This window comes from Haplochromis burtoni, unplaced genomic scaffold (genome assembly GCF_018398535.1).
Source record: "Haplochromis burtoni strain Fernald_Lab_line unplaced genomic scaffold, NCSU_Asbu1 Contig_93, whole genome shotgun sequence".
NCBI lineage: Eukaryota > Metazoa > Chordata > Actinopteri > Cichliformes > Cichlidae > Haplochromis > Haplochromis burtoni.
In genome coordinates this window covers 889,642-903,533 of record NW_024582454.1, presented here as the reverse complement: position 1 = coordinate 903,533, position 13,892 = coordinate 889,642, and the positions used below count along the sequence as shown (strand labels likewise).

The 13,892-nt window shown below is 39.4% G+C and overlaps 1 protein-coding gene across 4 annotated transcripts in view; it reads left to right on the top strand.

Moving 5' to 3' along the window:
- fam184ab (family with sequence similarity 184 member Ab) overlaps nt 1–13,892 on the top strand; it is a 231,691-nt gene that overhangs the window by 192,423 nt on the left and 25,376 nt on the right. For all 4 annotated transcript variants that reach the window (XM_014336205.2, XM_014336204.2, XM_014336208.2 and 1 more), the window contains exons 17-18: nt 2,255–2,439; nt 7,430–7,576. In XM_014336205.2, the coding sequence (XP_014191691.1) occupies nt 2,255–2,439; nt 7,430–7,576 (332 nt within the window). The remainder of the gene's footprint in view (nt 1–2,254; nt 2,440–7,429; nt 7,577–13,892) is intronic.

The window sequence follows — 13,892 nt, the reverse complement described above, 5'->3', positions numbered from 1 at the left end:
TCATTTTCTCACTTTCAAAATGCGACAGAATCGAGCTGCCTCTTGTGTCAGTGTGGAGCTCAGAAGAAAAGAGCAGCTCGGCAGGCGGTCGTGAGTAATTTCAGTTGTTGGTCATGTTTACATGAAGTCATTCAGTAGTTTACAGCACTGTTGTATTATCAGAGCTCAGATGAATCTCGTCTCTCCCATAATGACTGAAATCTTGTTTTTGCCATACTCGTCAGTTAAATTACCTGGTTCAACAGCTTGAGTTCTCTACTGGATTTTATTAAGTTTTATTAAGTTGATTTTATTAAGTTGCTTTTATCAGTCATAAACAAACTGTTATGGCCCAAAAGAACTAATAGATCATTGTTTCCCCAAGTACACTGGCTGCAAAATGCAAGTAAGTTGACAAAATAAGAACCTTACACAGACTCAGCTTATTGTGGCACAGTTGGAAATCACTGTGTATCCTTAAATGAAAACCAGTAGAGGATTTAGATGTCTCTGTGGACAAAGTGACCAAATAAGGGCTGCCTATAATGTGCAAGCTAAAGGAACAGTCCTCTCCAGTGTTTGTTGTATATGCCTGCAAAGCTGTGGTAAGAAGAAACACTAAGGCTTTTAATTTGAAAGAGTTACAGGAAGTGTTAAGTTGTGTCCTGAGCCCAAATAAATGGAAGGCCAATGGAAAATCTGTGTAAAGTTTGGCGGAGGGGGTTTATGGTCTGGGCTTGTTATTCAGGAGTTTTGCTCTGCCCTTTAGTTCCAGTTAAAGGAACTGTTAATACTTCAGCTACCAAGAAACTTTGTACAACTTCATGCTCGCAACTTTGTGCAGCTCAGGTGGTAGAGCAGGTCACCTACTAACTGGAAGGTTGGTGGTTCAATCCCAGTCTGCATGCCAAATATCCTTAGGCAAGATACTAACCCCAGGTTGCTCTCCGATGCAGCCATCGGAGTGTGAATGTGTATGTATGAATGGTAGTTAGATAGCACTAAAAAACTTAGAAAAGTGAATGGGTGTGGTGAATGAACAAGTTGTATAAAGCGCTTTGAGTACTCAGAGTAGAAAAGTGCTATATAAGAACCAGTCCATTTACCATTTACTATCAATCAGACCAGAGAATGTGGACCAGGCCATCTCAGTGAACATCAGCATCTGATCTCATAAATGCACTTCTAAAAGACTGGTCATCTTAAACTTTCTGGAAAGCCTTCCCAGAAGAGTTGGAGCTGTCATAGCTGCAAATGGTTGGCCGACATTAAGAATGGGATTTTAGTCAAGTTCATATGTGTGGGAAAGTTGAGCGAATACTTTTGGCACTGGTGTGCTGCTTGTTGTTCAAAGAATTTGGCAATCTAACATTTATTTCTGATCTATTTTAAGAAGGGTCACAGCTTAATACTGCCTTAACAGTATCATGCAGTGACTTTACCTGAGGAAACAAGTAAATTTACTTAAAGAGGACCTAATATGCTCCTTTCCACCTCTGTTTTTTTTCCTGAACTCTGCGAAAGTGGCTTTGTGCGATTCCCACTTCAAAATAACCCCTATTAATCTTATAGTGCTGCAACCTTTCGATTAATCCACTGTCTGAAATAAACAGCTTCTCTCCCTTTAAGCCAACTTTTGTCTGCAAACAGAAGGTTTGAACAGTTTGTGAGAAATACCAAACCTGCCTCTAATACAAGATGCTGCAAGTCTTCTGTTTTTGAGATAAATAGTCTCTGTTGCTTTTTGAGAAAATACAGTAAATACAACAGACTTATGTCAAAACATATGTTCAGTTTTTGATAAAAGCTGTAATTCGGCTCTGTGAGCTTCTTAAGGATGTGAAATTATGGACACATTGAAAAGGGTTTTGACAATTGAATCAAGACACATAAGCCAGATTATTTAAAGTCCTGCATAAATTTAGGACTTAAGATAAAATGCTGTTCACTATATTCGTTAAGAGGCTTTGTTGCTATCTGCGTTGTGTGCACTGATGGATGATTGCTTCATCGTGGTAAAGCCATTTTTGTTCATTCAGCTGTGTTCAGCATTCACCTATTCATCTGAAAAGTTTCACCCTAATGGTGGATTTAAAAAATATTCTCAAGGTGTTAAACATGTTCGAAATAACCAACTTTAAAAATTTCTAAAGTTTAGTTTCCAAAATATTCTACCATATAGATAAGCTTTAAAATCAACATTACAAGCCTTATAGCTAAACCTTTATGTCCTTCATCTCTTCAGAGCTGATTTTTATTGTTTCTCTTTTCACAGGAACGCGAGCTGTTGGGCCGGATCTCCGAGTTGCAGGAGGAGGTGACGAGGAGGAAGAACCACATTGCTCAGCTGGACCACCAAATCCACACGCTCAACGAGAACATCAGCACCCTGACTAAAGAGCTGGAGCTGAAGGGCAAGGAGGTGCTCAAGATCCGCAGTGAAGCCAATCAGCAGATCCGGTATGACTCAGTGTTCATTGTGTAGCACTGAAGTGAAAACCTGCGGTCAAACTTTACTTCACAGGGAGGAAAAACGCGTTTTCTCAACACGTTCACAGCAAATTGGTTTCGTCTACCGTTCCAGAGTCTAACTAAACATTGTTTTCTTTTTGTCAACATTAAGTTACTGTTTGCTGCATTTACATTAGACTGCTTAATCCTCTACCTTTGTGACTGATCTCCTCTGAATATGCCTCTTTTTTCTTTTGTATCATGTTTCTGTGTGGCCGAAGAATGAATCGTTAAACTTGCACTTTGAACAGTTCTCACACACCTGCACGTCCAAATATCTCAAAAACACAGAAAAGAAAAAAAACAAAACTGCATCTTCACAGTGAAGCTTATCCTTTACTGTAACCTAGCAACCAAACTGCTGAATATTTTAGAGCGATGGTTGTTTGAGTGCCTTATTTTTCTTTCTTTTTGTGTCCGTTTTTGGCAGTAAGCAGTTACAGTGCATGGTTCAGATTCCATTTAGAATCTTCTGTTGAATCAATTTTGAGTTTGACTTTTAAAAATGAGGAATTTAGGTTTTGGTTGAAGCACAATCTGCAGAGCTCAGCGTGAAAGCAAAGCTGGCATGTGTTCACAATATTCATAATCAGTCTTAGAAGCTTGACATTTATGTTATGTGGGTTGGCATTTATTCATATTGTGGTTTTCTAGTCTTTCTTAGTACTCAAACCACTTCAGGCACATTCATTAATACACCCACATATAACATACCTCAGACGCACAGACCTAGAGACCAGTCGAGTGTTTGCTGGATGTTGTAATGTGAAATTAATCACAAAGACAGTTCTGCTTCAAAAACCTCCTTGCAGTTGATTTGGTCATTAGCTGTCTGCTGTGGTTACTGGTGGTTAGCATGGATGCCAACTACTAGCAGAAAGTTAGGTTTACCTTCGAAGAAAGTTAGATCTTACCACCGCAACTGACATGTGACAGTTGCCGTTAAACCCCGAAGAAGAAGAGGCAGTGTCCGGTATCGCAGCTATGTCCAAATTCTGGAAGCGCATCCTTCTGTGCCTGGATTTGTAGGCCGATTATGTTACAACAACACGACGAAGACTGTCCAAATTCTAAGACTCCGACAAATGCGGCCAACAAATGTGCCCTTCCCCAGATTTGAAGGATTGGTTGCTTCGGGGCCCAACCTATCCCAGAATTCATAGCACGGCCCTGCTCAGTTTCCAACAGTGGTGGCAAACGTTTATTTTCTGGGTCACAAAATAAACGTTTAACATATTTTCGGGCGAGTATGTAGCTGTGTAAACTTGAAATATCTGCTCAGTTTATCAAGAAACCGCATATTTTCAAAAGCGCTCCGACGCTTTCGGAGACGTCTGTTACCCACCAGCTTGATAGCGAGCCGGGGTTCAAGGCTTACTAGAGCCGGCGAGAACACCGGACTCCCGGCAAATCGTTTTCAAACTCACCGTCGTCTTTCGCTACTCAGGTTAAACATATATAAGTCACTTAGATAACTTCAAAATGTTATTGTTTGGCTTTTTTTAGTATTTTATTTGTTCCTGAGTAAATCGGTTTGGCTGAGATTAAAGTTATAGTTTTTACACAGCTGAATAAACGTCAAGCAGACAGCTGATTATCAGAAGTGTGAGATGCTCGAGAATTTACTCCGGTGTCCCGTTATATTTTAGATAGCAAGGAGCAGACGGCTGAGTTTATTAAATTCCATGGAAACAATCTGCAAATTTCATTTACATTTAATAAACTATCATCTTGTCTTCATTTTTAGTTAGCACATACCTTAAACACTTAAAGCTGTAAGCTAATGATAGTTATATAAGAGCAGTTGCATGCTGGTGCAATAAGCTGTACGTTTTACGTCCAATGGATGCATGATCTGATTAGTCGACTAATTGCAAAAATAATCGGTGACTAGTCGACTATCAAAATAATCGTTTGTGGCAGCCCTAGTCTCTAGGCATGTGTGGCTGGATCCTGACCTAACATGTTTGGTTTTGCTCTATGACAGAAAGTTAGAGCACACAGGAAACCCTGCAAGTACAGGGAGAACATGCTGGAAAGGGAAATGTCCAGGGTAGACCTGAACCGCCATCCTGCCTATTAATGTTTTCTGTTATGATGTGTTTGCACATTCTGCACATTTCGTAATGAATACATCTTTTGGTTAAATCTGCTTTATTTGAGGGCAATACCAGTTTTTGAAGTTTGGGGAAAGCCAAGCTAGATGTTGCTTTCTTCATGCTAATCTGAACTAACTGCAATTTTCAACTTCATAAGTAAGCAATAGAATGTCCTAATATACATATTAAAGAAGTAAATAAGCATATTTCCTAAAATGCTGATCTAGACTTTTAGCTCAGAGCAGTAAACAGCAACATTAAACAGTTTGTTTCTTGGGGAAAAAACTACAAACGTCACATCTTATTTCTTTAATCCATGCAAAAAAAAAAACAGATGATGCTGAATGTGGCATTTAAAGCAAAAAAAAAAAAAGAAGAAAAGCTGCCTTCCTGAAAATGTCACACTATTCCTTTAAAAACATTAGCACCACACTGTCAGTGACATTTCAGGATAGCTTTGGCGTGTACACGCTGTCGCCTAGAACACACAAAAACGCCCGCAGTGGGCCTGTCATCGGCACATGTGTCTGAATTTGAATTCTCTTATTATATTTGGATGACGATAGTTTCTGCAATCCCTCTCTGTCCGAGCCTGAGTGATGAAAATACACCAAAAGATAAAAGGGAGGAAAGAAAAGCCCGAAAGAAGCAAATCCGTCTCTTTAGTCTGCCTCTGTCTCTCGACCAGTGTCAGGAGCCCATTGATTAGAAGACATGAAGATTATTTTGGGTAATGCAAAATGTGGGCTATAATCGTGTTGTCCCTGCGGCATGGCATGAATTTTTAAAGTGCTATATGAGTAATGTGGTCCGGCTACTCATTAGCATCCATCACACTGTATTTTTAAATGCGCCCGTGGTGCATTATTATTATCTGTTAATTTGTGTGCCGCTTGCCTTTATATATGCACGTCATCGCTCTCTGCTGTCAGACCCATGCGCAGCACATTTCTTCTCCTGTTACGTAACGCCCCGTCTGAATCCTGGTCACGGGGATAAAAATAGACTGATAAATAAATAAAGAGGAAGCAGAGAGCGGGAGATGAGACGTGCGCCCCTCGGGGAGAGTTGGCCCAGTCAGAATGAGAGGCAGACGGGCATCCATGTTTCTGCCTCCATCGTCCTCCTCGCTTTCATCAACTCGTTTTGTTTTGTTTTTTTATTCCCCTCATTTCATTATCCTCTTTTATCATCCTGCCCCTTGTCCAGGTCTTCAAATATTGCTGTGCGCATGTTTTGCAGTATTTTTTTTATTAAATATTCATACATGTCAGTTTCATTATGATTTTAAATTAATTATGTGTTTGTCATGAAATTATGTTCTAGGAATTCATTCCGTGCATCCGTCTCTGGATTTTCTTATCTCACTAACATTTCCCTGGAGCAATCCATTATGTTTTGCCCGTCCTGGGAGAAAAATACAAAGCGAGAGAGAGAGTCTGCAGGACCTGATTAAGTCTTAAAGTGCAACCTCACATATTAAAGAGTAAAAATAAATCTATTACCTCTGAGTTACAGCAAACAGCACTTTATCCCAGAGCTTAAATTGTGATCAAGCAAAGTGAAACATGATGTGATGTGAAACATGGGATATACTTAATATTTTTGTTAATTAAAAGTGAACAGTGCGATGTAATGCAATTATAATTAATTGTTTTTTCGGTCATTATCATGATTCTTTTAATTGGCAACAGCTCTGAGGTGCTGTAGGGGCGCACCGATCTGATATTTGGGTTGGGTTTGAGTCAAAAAGCGGAATCACGTTAGACGGAGCTAAAATATTGCAAGTAATTCTGTGTTTTTCATCACCGTTGGTGAGACTAAGCATCTATAATACCATTTAAAAAGTATCTGCGCTCTACCCTTCTTGGCACGTTTTCATGCTTCAGATCATCAAAGAAAATGTCTGTTTGTTCGGGTTATCTTTGTCTAATATTAAGACTTGTTTGATGATCTGAGACATGTAAGTGTTGACAAATATGCCAAAAAAACCTACAAAAACAGGAAGAGACAGTTACTTCCTCAGTGTGCTGTATCCCTGTAGACCAGAAACCAGAACTGTGTATGAGTTTAACACCTGCCACCCAGTCAGCATTGGCAGAGTCCTCCTATTCCTCCTATTTAGGTCATGGTTATTTGATGTCTATGGGGATGGTGGGCCAGTGGTTAGCACTCTCGAGTCACAGTATCTCTGGCACATCCCACCCGGACACTAAACATAGCCAGTGCAAACCCAAGTTATCAATACTGAGAGACAAGAAAACCACAAGTGCACTTATCCACATCCTATGTCTGCCAGCAAACAGCTAAACTTGTCTTGAACCTCTGCTGTGGCCACAGGATGTTGGCTCTTATGATTCAAAGGTCGACTGTTGATTCACTGTTTGCTGTTTCTACTACTGGCAAGTTTTCATACACCAGAAAATACTCTCTATTAAAATCGAATCCATGGAACACAACTGATAGTGGGAATTAAGTTAAGGTAAAATAATTTCAGAAGTTGCCAGAAAGTCCTGCAAAGCTGAAGCGGCTCCAGCTGCTCCTTAATGGCATCAGCAAGATTGTCCTTCATTTCTGATTGTCTGTAGCTTCAGGAGAATCCCGGCTGATGGGTTTTATATTTTAAATAGTACAAATGCAGATTTGGCTCCGTTCACATCGCCCGGTGCAAATTTGTGTCAGTTTGTCTCATTGCATAGACTCTGTGTGTACGAAGGCAGTGTGAAAACTTCATCTCACATTTGGTGTGATGGCAGTATTTTAGTGAGTTGGACACTGCATGCAAAAAAATCTTAAATGCTATTTCAAATTGTCGGCTGACTCTTCTTCTCGTTCCTCAGGGCTCATGAGCAGGAGCTGACAAAGAGACACGAGCGGGAGCTAGCCGAGCTGAGCGCCGTCCACAGCAGGGAGACGCAGAACATGCTGTCAGATTTCAACAAAGCCCAGGAACTGCTCAAAGACAAGATCTCCGCCCTTCAGATACTGTATGTACACATTTTAAAAACTATATGCCTTTAAACAGCTGTACAGCTGCGGACGAGTAACACTTAACAGATTCTGAGTGCAGGTCAGCCTATTCATCGTAGATGATGTCATTCTGCGTTGCCAGGGTCAAGTGCGAGCATTAAAGTATATCCCACTATATCCTAATAAACAGACTGGGTGTCTCTGGGGAAAATAACAGTAGAGGCAACAGTCAGATCTCTTCTACAGATTTAACTTTGTTTTTTAGACAAATGCTCTTTTTCACATTTGGGGAGTCTTTAAAAAAAAATGTGGGTTTCCTGTTTGTTCATGCAGTGCAGTCACTACTTCATAATGAGACACTTAAAGCATAGACTTCCTTTATTCCTTTTTGGCCAGGTGGAATGGAGTATAAAGTGCAACGAGTTTTTTTCTTCCCAGCCAATCACATTGTGCGTGTCATAAATTTTAAATCACTGCGCTGAGCACAACAGTGCGTAACGAAACTGCCTAACCGTAAGCGGCGGCACCATGAGAGATTTACTGCAAGCTTCAAGCAATGAGTGCACCTGCAATATTTACCTGTGCTGCAGTCATCTGGAAATAATGTATTCAGTCTCCAAAACACAAACAGATCACAAAAAGAAATGATAATCCATGAATCAAAGGCTGGCAAAATAGAAACACAAACGCCAGCACAGTATAGCGCTCCGGATTACACGTGTAGAAGCTGTAATGTGCCTTTATCCACACTCTCACACTCTCACATCTGTATATGGAATCAATTTAATTAAGGAACAACGCCCAGACCTGTCTTGGAAGTATGAGACAACTGATTCTAAATTAATGAAACTCTCATATAACAATGGATCTGTGCTGCCTGCACCATCAGCACGTCTTCTTCACACAGACAGTAAATGTAAAGTCTGCTCTCTTCATCTAAACATCACTGTACATGAGCTGTTCAGTCCAAAAATAGAAACCTTCTATATATCTCCAGTGTCACCAGTATCCTACCTGCAGTTTAAGGCTGAAGTCCAACTACACAAACAAACTTTTTTTTTTTTACAAAAAAATCATGACATGTCAACGCCATCAAATGTACTATTTCAAACATCCAAAAAAACCACTTCCGAACTGTAAATCCCAAATATATTGAATCCTTTACGTATACTCAGCATGGTCTGTGTGTTGCTAGTGCCCCTGATATTAAATTATATTAAATTCCATCAATTTAGTAGGCATGAAAGATTTTTGTACAAAAAAGAAGATGTTTCCTACTATATTTTATGAACATAAAGAGTACATCATCTGGGTCTTGAAGTGCCACCCATGTGGACCTACATATGCACTTAGCCAGTCCAATCAATGTGAAATCTATTCATGAAAAGCTCCAGGCCGTGTCTCAGATCCTGGTCTTCCATGCTAACATTGGCTGTTTTAATTCACCAGCTGAACTTTGCCACGATATCATCCACAGCAAATCAGATCTAGACCTGTTCACCTTGACTCAATCAAGTGGTGTTTTGACTCTCCTTTTTCAGTGGTTTTGGAGTCGTGACCATATTTGCACCTTTAAATGTTAAAGAGACTGGTACATTAGGTATTCTGCTTAAATTGAGCATTCAAAACACAGCTACTTAGTGCTAAGTAAGAGACAAGCTAAGTAGACCATATTATTTCTCAGACACTATTAATTGTATGAAAAATGTTCCAAAAGGCTCCAACACCACAAACAGTCAAAAGGTTAAGATCAGTGAGCTTAATAAGTACCCCCCCACCCCCCCCACCCCACCCCCATGGGACTTTTAACACACGAGTCTATGGGAATTAACTCCACTGGAGGAAGTCCTTTAAACCTGACATGAGCAAATTAACCCAAAAGCAATTTTAGTCCTACAGTGAATCATTCCTGTAATAAAATACAACTTGTAATCATTTCTAATCTATAAATTATATTGTATGGTGAGTGTCAAGGGTTAACATCACACTGCTGCAGCTTTTCTGTTCTCCAATGTGAAACTGAAGAACTTCAGAGGGTGATTCACCACCAGATTCAACCCTGAAAAACTGCAACTTCATCCAATTGAAGTCTCATAACATGAGGCATTCAGCTAAACTCTTTATACACTGAATAAAGTTGAGAATTCAAGCATGGTGATAAAACAAAAAGAAATATAAATTATTGCCTCCTTTAAAGCATAAGTCCTCTGAGTCCTTAAGTATGCTGTAAATTAGAAGTTACTAAGTCGAAGAACTCTGAGCACAGATCAGAGTTGATGTATAGATGTGGATCAAAGACATTTAGACCGCCAAGAATTGATGAAAGGGGTTAAAGGACCTCATTAGTGGTAGGAAATGTATGCGTGTGGGGTTTTTTTTTTATTACTGCAGATGAAGAGGGAGAGTTGTATTACTGATGACATGCAGTGAAGATACTGTAGGCAAGAGAGGTCAAGTGAGATGTTGGGTGAATTGTAAGTGATGAATGTATGTATAGGAGGAAAATAAAAAAGGAGGCTGAGGGGATGTGAGGAAGATAGATAACAGAGACTGACATGTGGTATAAAAGCTAAAAGAGAAAACTGGAGAAGATGTTTAGAAGAGTGGGTGTAGAAATAAGGTGAATTTTAAGGTAATCTTCCTGTTGGTGGGCGATCTGTGATGTCAAAGCATGAAGGAAAGAGATGAAACCGAATCTGTGAAGAGAAAGCAACACTGATAAAAAACAGGGAGATGAAAAATGAAAATTCATACGGAGACGTGGGGTGTGTGTGTGTGTGTGTGTGTGTGTGTGTCCAGAGACCATCAGGAAACATGTAGCGAGCTAGCTCTACCCTTTAGAGTTGACCTCCTTTTACTCAGATTCTGCTGAGAGCACAGCGCCACCTGCTGGGTCACAGATGAACAGTGTGAATTCACCCGAATCACCCTGAATGGGCAGTTCTTGCATCCACCCTTCAACATTATCTTACATAACACACTGCACCCTTTTCCTGTAATCCAACAGTATCTGAACGCATGTGAAGCGTTACAGCGGCTGTCTGACATTTATCTCTTTTGTTACAGCGCAAGTCTGAATGCATGATGTCACATTGACAGATAGGCACATATAAGATAGTAAAAGAAATGATTGCTTTGACCTGCACAGCAACAACATGAGGAAAAAATAAGGTTGGCATTTCAGGCTCTTTCACAGACCCCCTTTGTGCCTTCAGAATTGCCTCAGTGCTTCATGGCATAGATCCAGCAGGATGCTGAAAACAGTCCTGAGAGATCTGAGTCCATATTGACATGATTGGATTGTACAGTTGCTGCTGGTTTGTCTGCTGAAGAAATCAGGGGAAAAAAACAGTTTGAGATGATTTGTGACATGGTGTGTTATCCTGTTGGAAGCAGCCATCAGAAGATGGGTACACTATGGTTATAGTGGGATGACCAAATATTCCCGTTAAGCTGTGAAATTTAAACAATGTTCACTTGGTATTCATTGATAGAAGGCAGGCAGGATCAATGCTTTCATATTGTTTATGCCATCCAAATGTTGTAGCAGAAATCGAGACTCAACAGACCAGGCAAGTTTTCTGTTCTTAGCTGACAGGAGTGCCACCCAGTCTGGGTGTAACGAGTGGTTGTTTGAGTTACTTTTAGGGCTGCTCGATTATGGCAAAAATGATAATCACGATTATTTTCACTGAAATTGAGATCACGATTATTTGACGATATTTATTTAACCCTTTAAGACCTACTATAGAACCAAGTCCACCAGAGCTTATATTATTTTTTTACATGCTGTAGTGCCATTTGTGGGAGCATTTCAAGTTGCTATACATCAATACAACTGTTATAGCCCATATTTTAATAATATGTATGCATTAAGTGCATAGTAATTACATAAATTGCAAAAAAGTGCAATAAACTACAAAAAAAATTGAAAATCGCTTTTGTTTTGTTTACATATATTTCTACTTGGAGAAATTTAAGAGGTTTATCCCTCAAAACTTTAAATACAATAAAGTTGCAAAAAATAGTTTACAACAACAGGAAATTTATTTTGAGTGTCTTCATAGTTTTATTTTGGAGATACAGCAATTTTTATATACTGCAGGAAAAACAAAAAACAATCCTATGATGCAAATTTGCAAAGAAAACAGCAGGTGCATCATTTCACTGTGGGAAGTGTTACGAACAGCTGATAGGAACGGCAAAGCGTGTTTCTGGAATATTATGTTTTTGTTCCTGCAAGCGCTTTTTATGCAATTTTTGCAAAGCTATATGTGGAACGAAACCGTGACCGAGGACAAGCTGATGGCATCAGATGTAAGTACAACTCCTCCGGTTTCATATGCAAAACAAATTATTGCGCTAGCTTACACGGTTCAGGTTCTACAGGGATTTAAAAATAGTTACGCAAAACGGAGCGTGCTGCTCTGACCGGCTTTAAAGGGTTAACAATGACTTTAAAAAATAATATAAAATAGTGTGCAACACCACTGAAGTTTTTTTTTTTTTTAAACTCTCTTTTCAACCAACGGCAGTCACTCTCCAAATAACTTCTGCTTAGCTTTCCGAGCTTCCCTCGGGTCCTCTTAATCAGCGGTCTCCAACCTTTTTTGCGCCACAGACGGTTTATGCCCGACAATATTTTCACGGACCGGCCTTTAAGGTGTCGCGGATAAATGAGGGAGGGGCTAATAATCGGCTCAGTCATTTTTAATGATCGTTGAAAGCCCAGATCGTAATCGTGATTAAAATTCGATTAATTGAGCAGCCCTAGTTACTTTTACCTTCCTATCAAGCTAGAAGCATTCTGCTCATTGTCTTCTGACCTCTGACACCAACAAGGCATCTTCATCCAAAGAACTGCCGCTCACTGGATATTTTGTCTTTTTCAGACCATTCACTGCAAACCCTAGAGATGGTTGTATGGGAAAATCCCAGCAGATCAGCGCTTTCTGAAATACCAACAACCATGCCACAAACTCAAATCACCTTTCTTCGTCATTATGATGCTCAGTTTGAACTTTAGGTTGAACTGAAAATGCATTGAGTTGCTGCCATGTGATTGGCTGATTTGATGTTTTTGTTAACAAGCAATTGAACAGGTCTGCAGGTGTAACAAAGTGGCCAGTGAGTGTACAACAATTCTGAAAATCAAGTTTTCCCACATTTTTTTTGTCAGTATTGAGATCACAATTATTTAACAATATAATTCAAAAACTTTGGGGGGAAAAGTGCATTCATTCAAAAAAAAACATGTCTTACGAATTAAGTGTTTCCATGAACTAAACCTGCCACAGTCTCATGTGGCAAAAATTAAAACAAGAAGTTAAGATCTTCTTAGTTTCTCTTTTATTTAAGATTAAATAATAGTTAATCAAAAACTTAAAAATGATGCCACAAAAGTGTTTTAGAAAATAATCCCATCTCAAGGCTTGACTTTAGTTGCATCACATTTCAGTGTCAGTTTTTTTGTGGTTTCTGCCTGTTGTTTTTTCTGATCCTAGAGATTAATGTGTTGAAATTTGTGATCAGTGGTTGTGTGTTGAGTTCAAATAAACTTTTTAGATTTTTTTTTCTTTCTGAATTACACTCATTTTAGTCCATTTAAATCTATCTGAAATCAGACCCAGCCTTGCTTCTTAATGAACCCTTACCAAAGAGAAAAAACATGAAACCATCTACATCATTATCAGGGCACAAGGTTTGTAGTCCATGCAGGAAATTTAGGTTACAGATGTATTCTAGGCTGTTTTTTGTTTTTTGTTATTATGGTAAGAATTTTACTTTAATAAAGTCAGGAAAACTTCCTGATTTGCTGTCTTCACTCAAGTCCCTAAAGATGCATTTCTAGGGCTTTCCTCTTAGATAATCCACTTTCTGTCATCTAATTAAGTACAGCATAGATTTATCTTAACAAGCTGTGTCCCTTCCTAATTAATCACTGTGATGACGCGACAGCTTTACCCTCCCTCTAAATATCCCCTGAAATTGCTGCACTGTTTAGATTTCATGAATATTTCAGTGTTTTGCTCTCTGCCTGTGCGCCTTGTTGCTCGGTCCTCTGGGAGTTTAAAAGCTCGCCTGCGGGGTTTTTGTTTTTATGAAGTTAGGATTTTTCAGTTTGTAGTCATGTCTGCAGTCGTATTAGCAGCCTTCCAGCTGAGGCCGTACATCATGACTGGAAAAATTCACAAAGGGAGGGGACTCAATTCCAAGACACCAGGAAGAAGAGTACAATCTAGATCTTTAGTCCAAAACTTAGGTCCAAAGTAGTAGTATTGCAAAGACTATGTAAAGTTACAGAGTGTTATCTGCTGAGATGCATAATGTGTA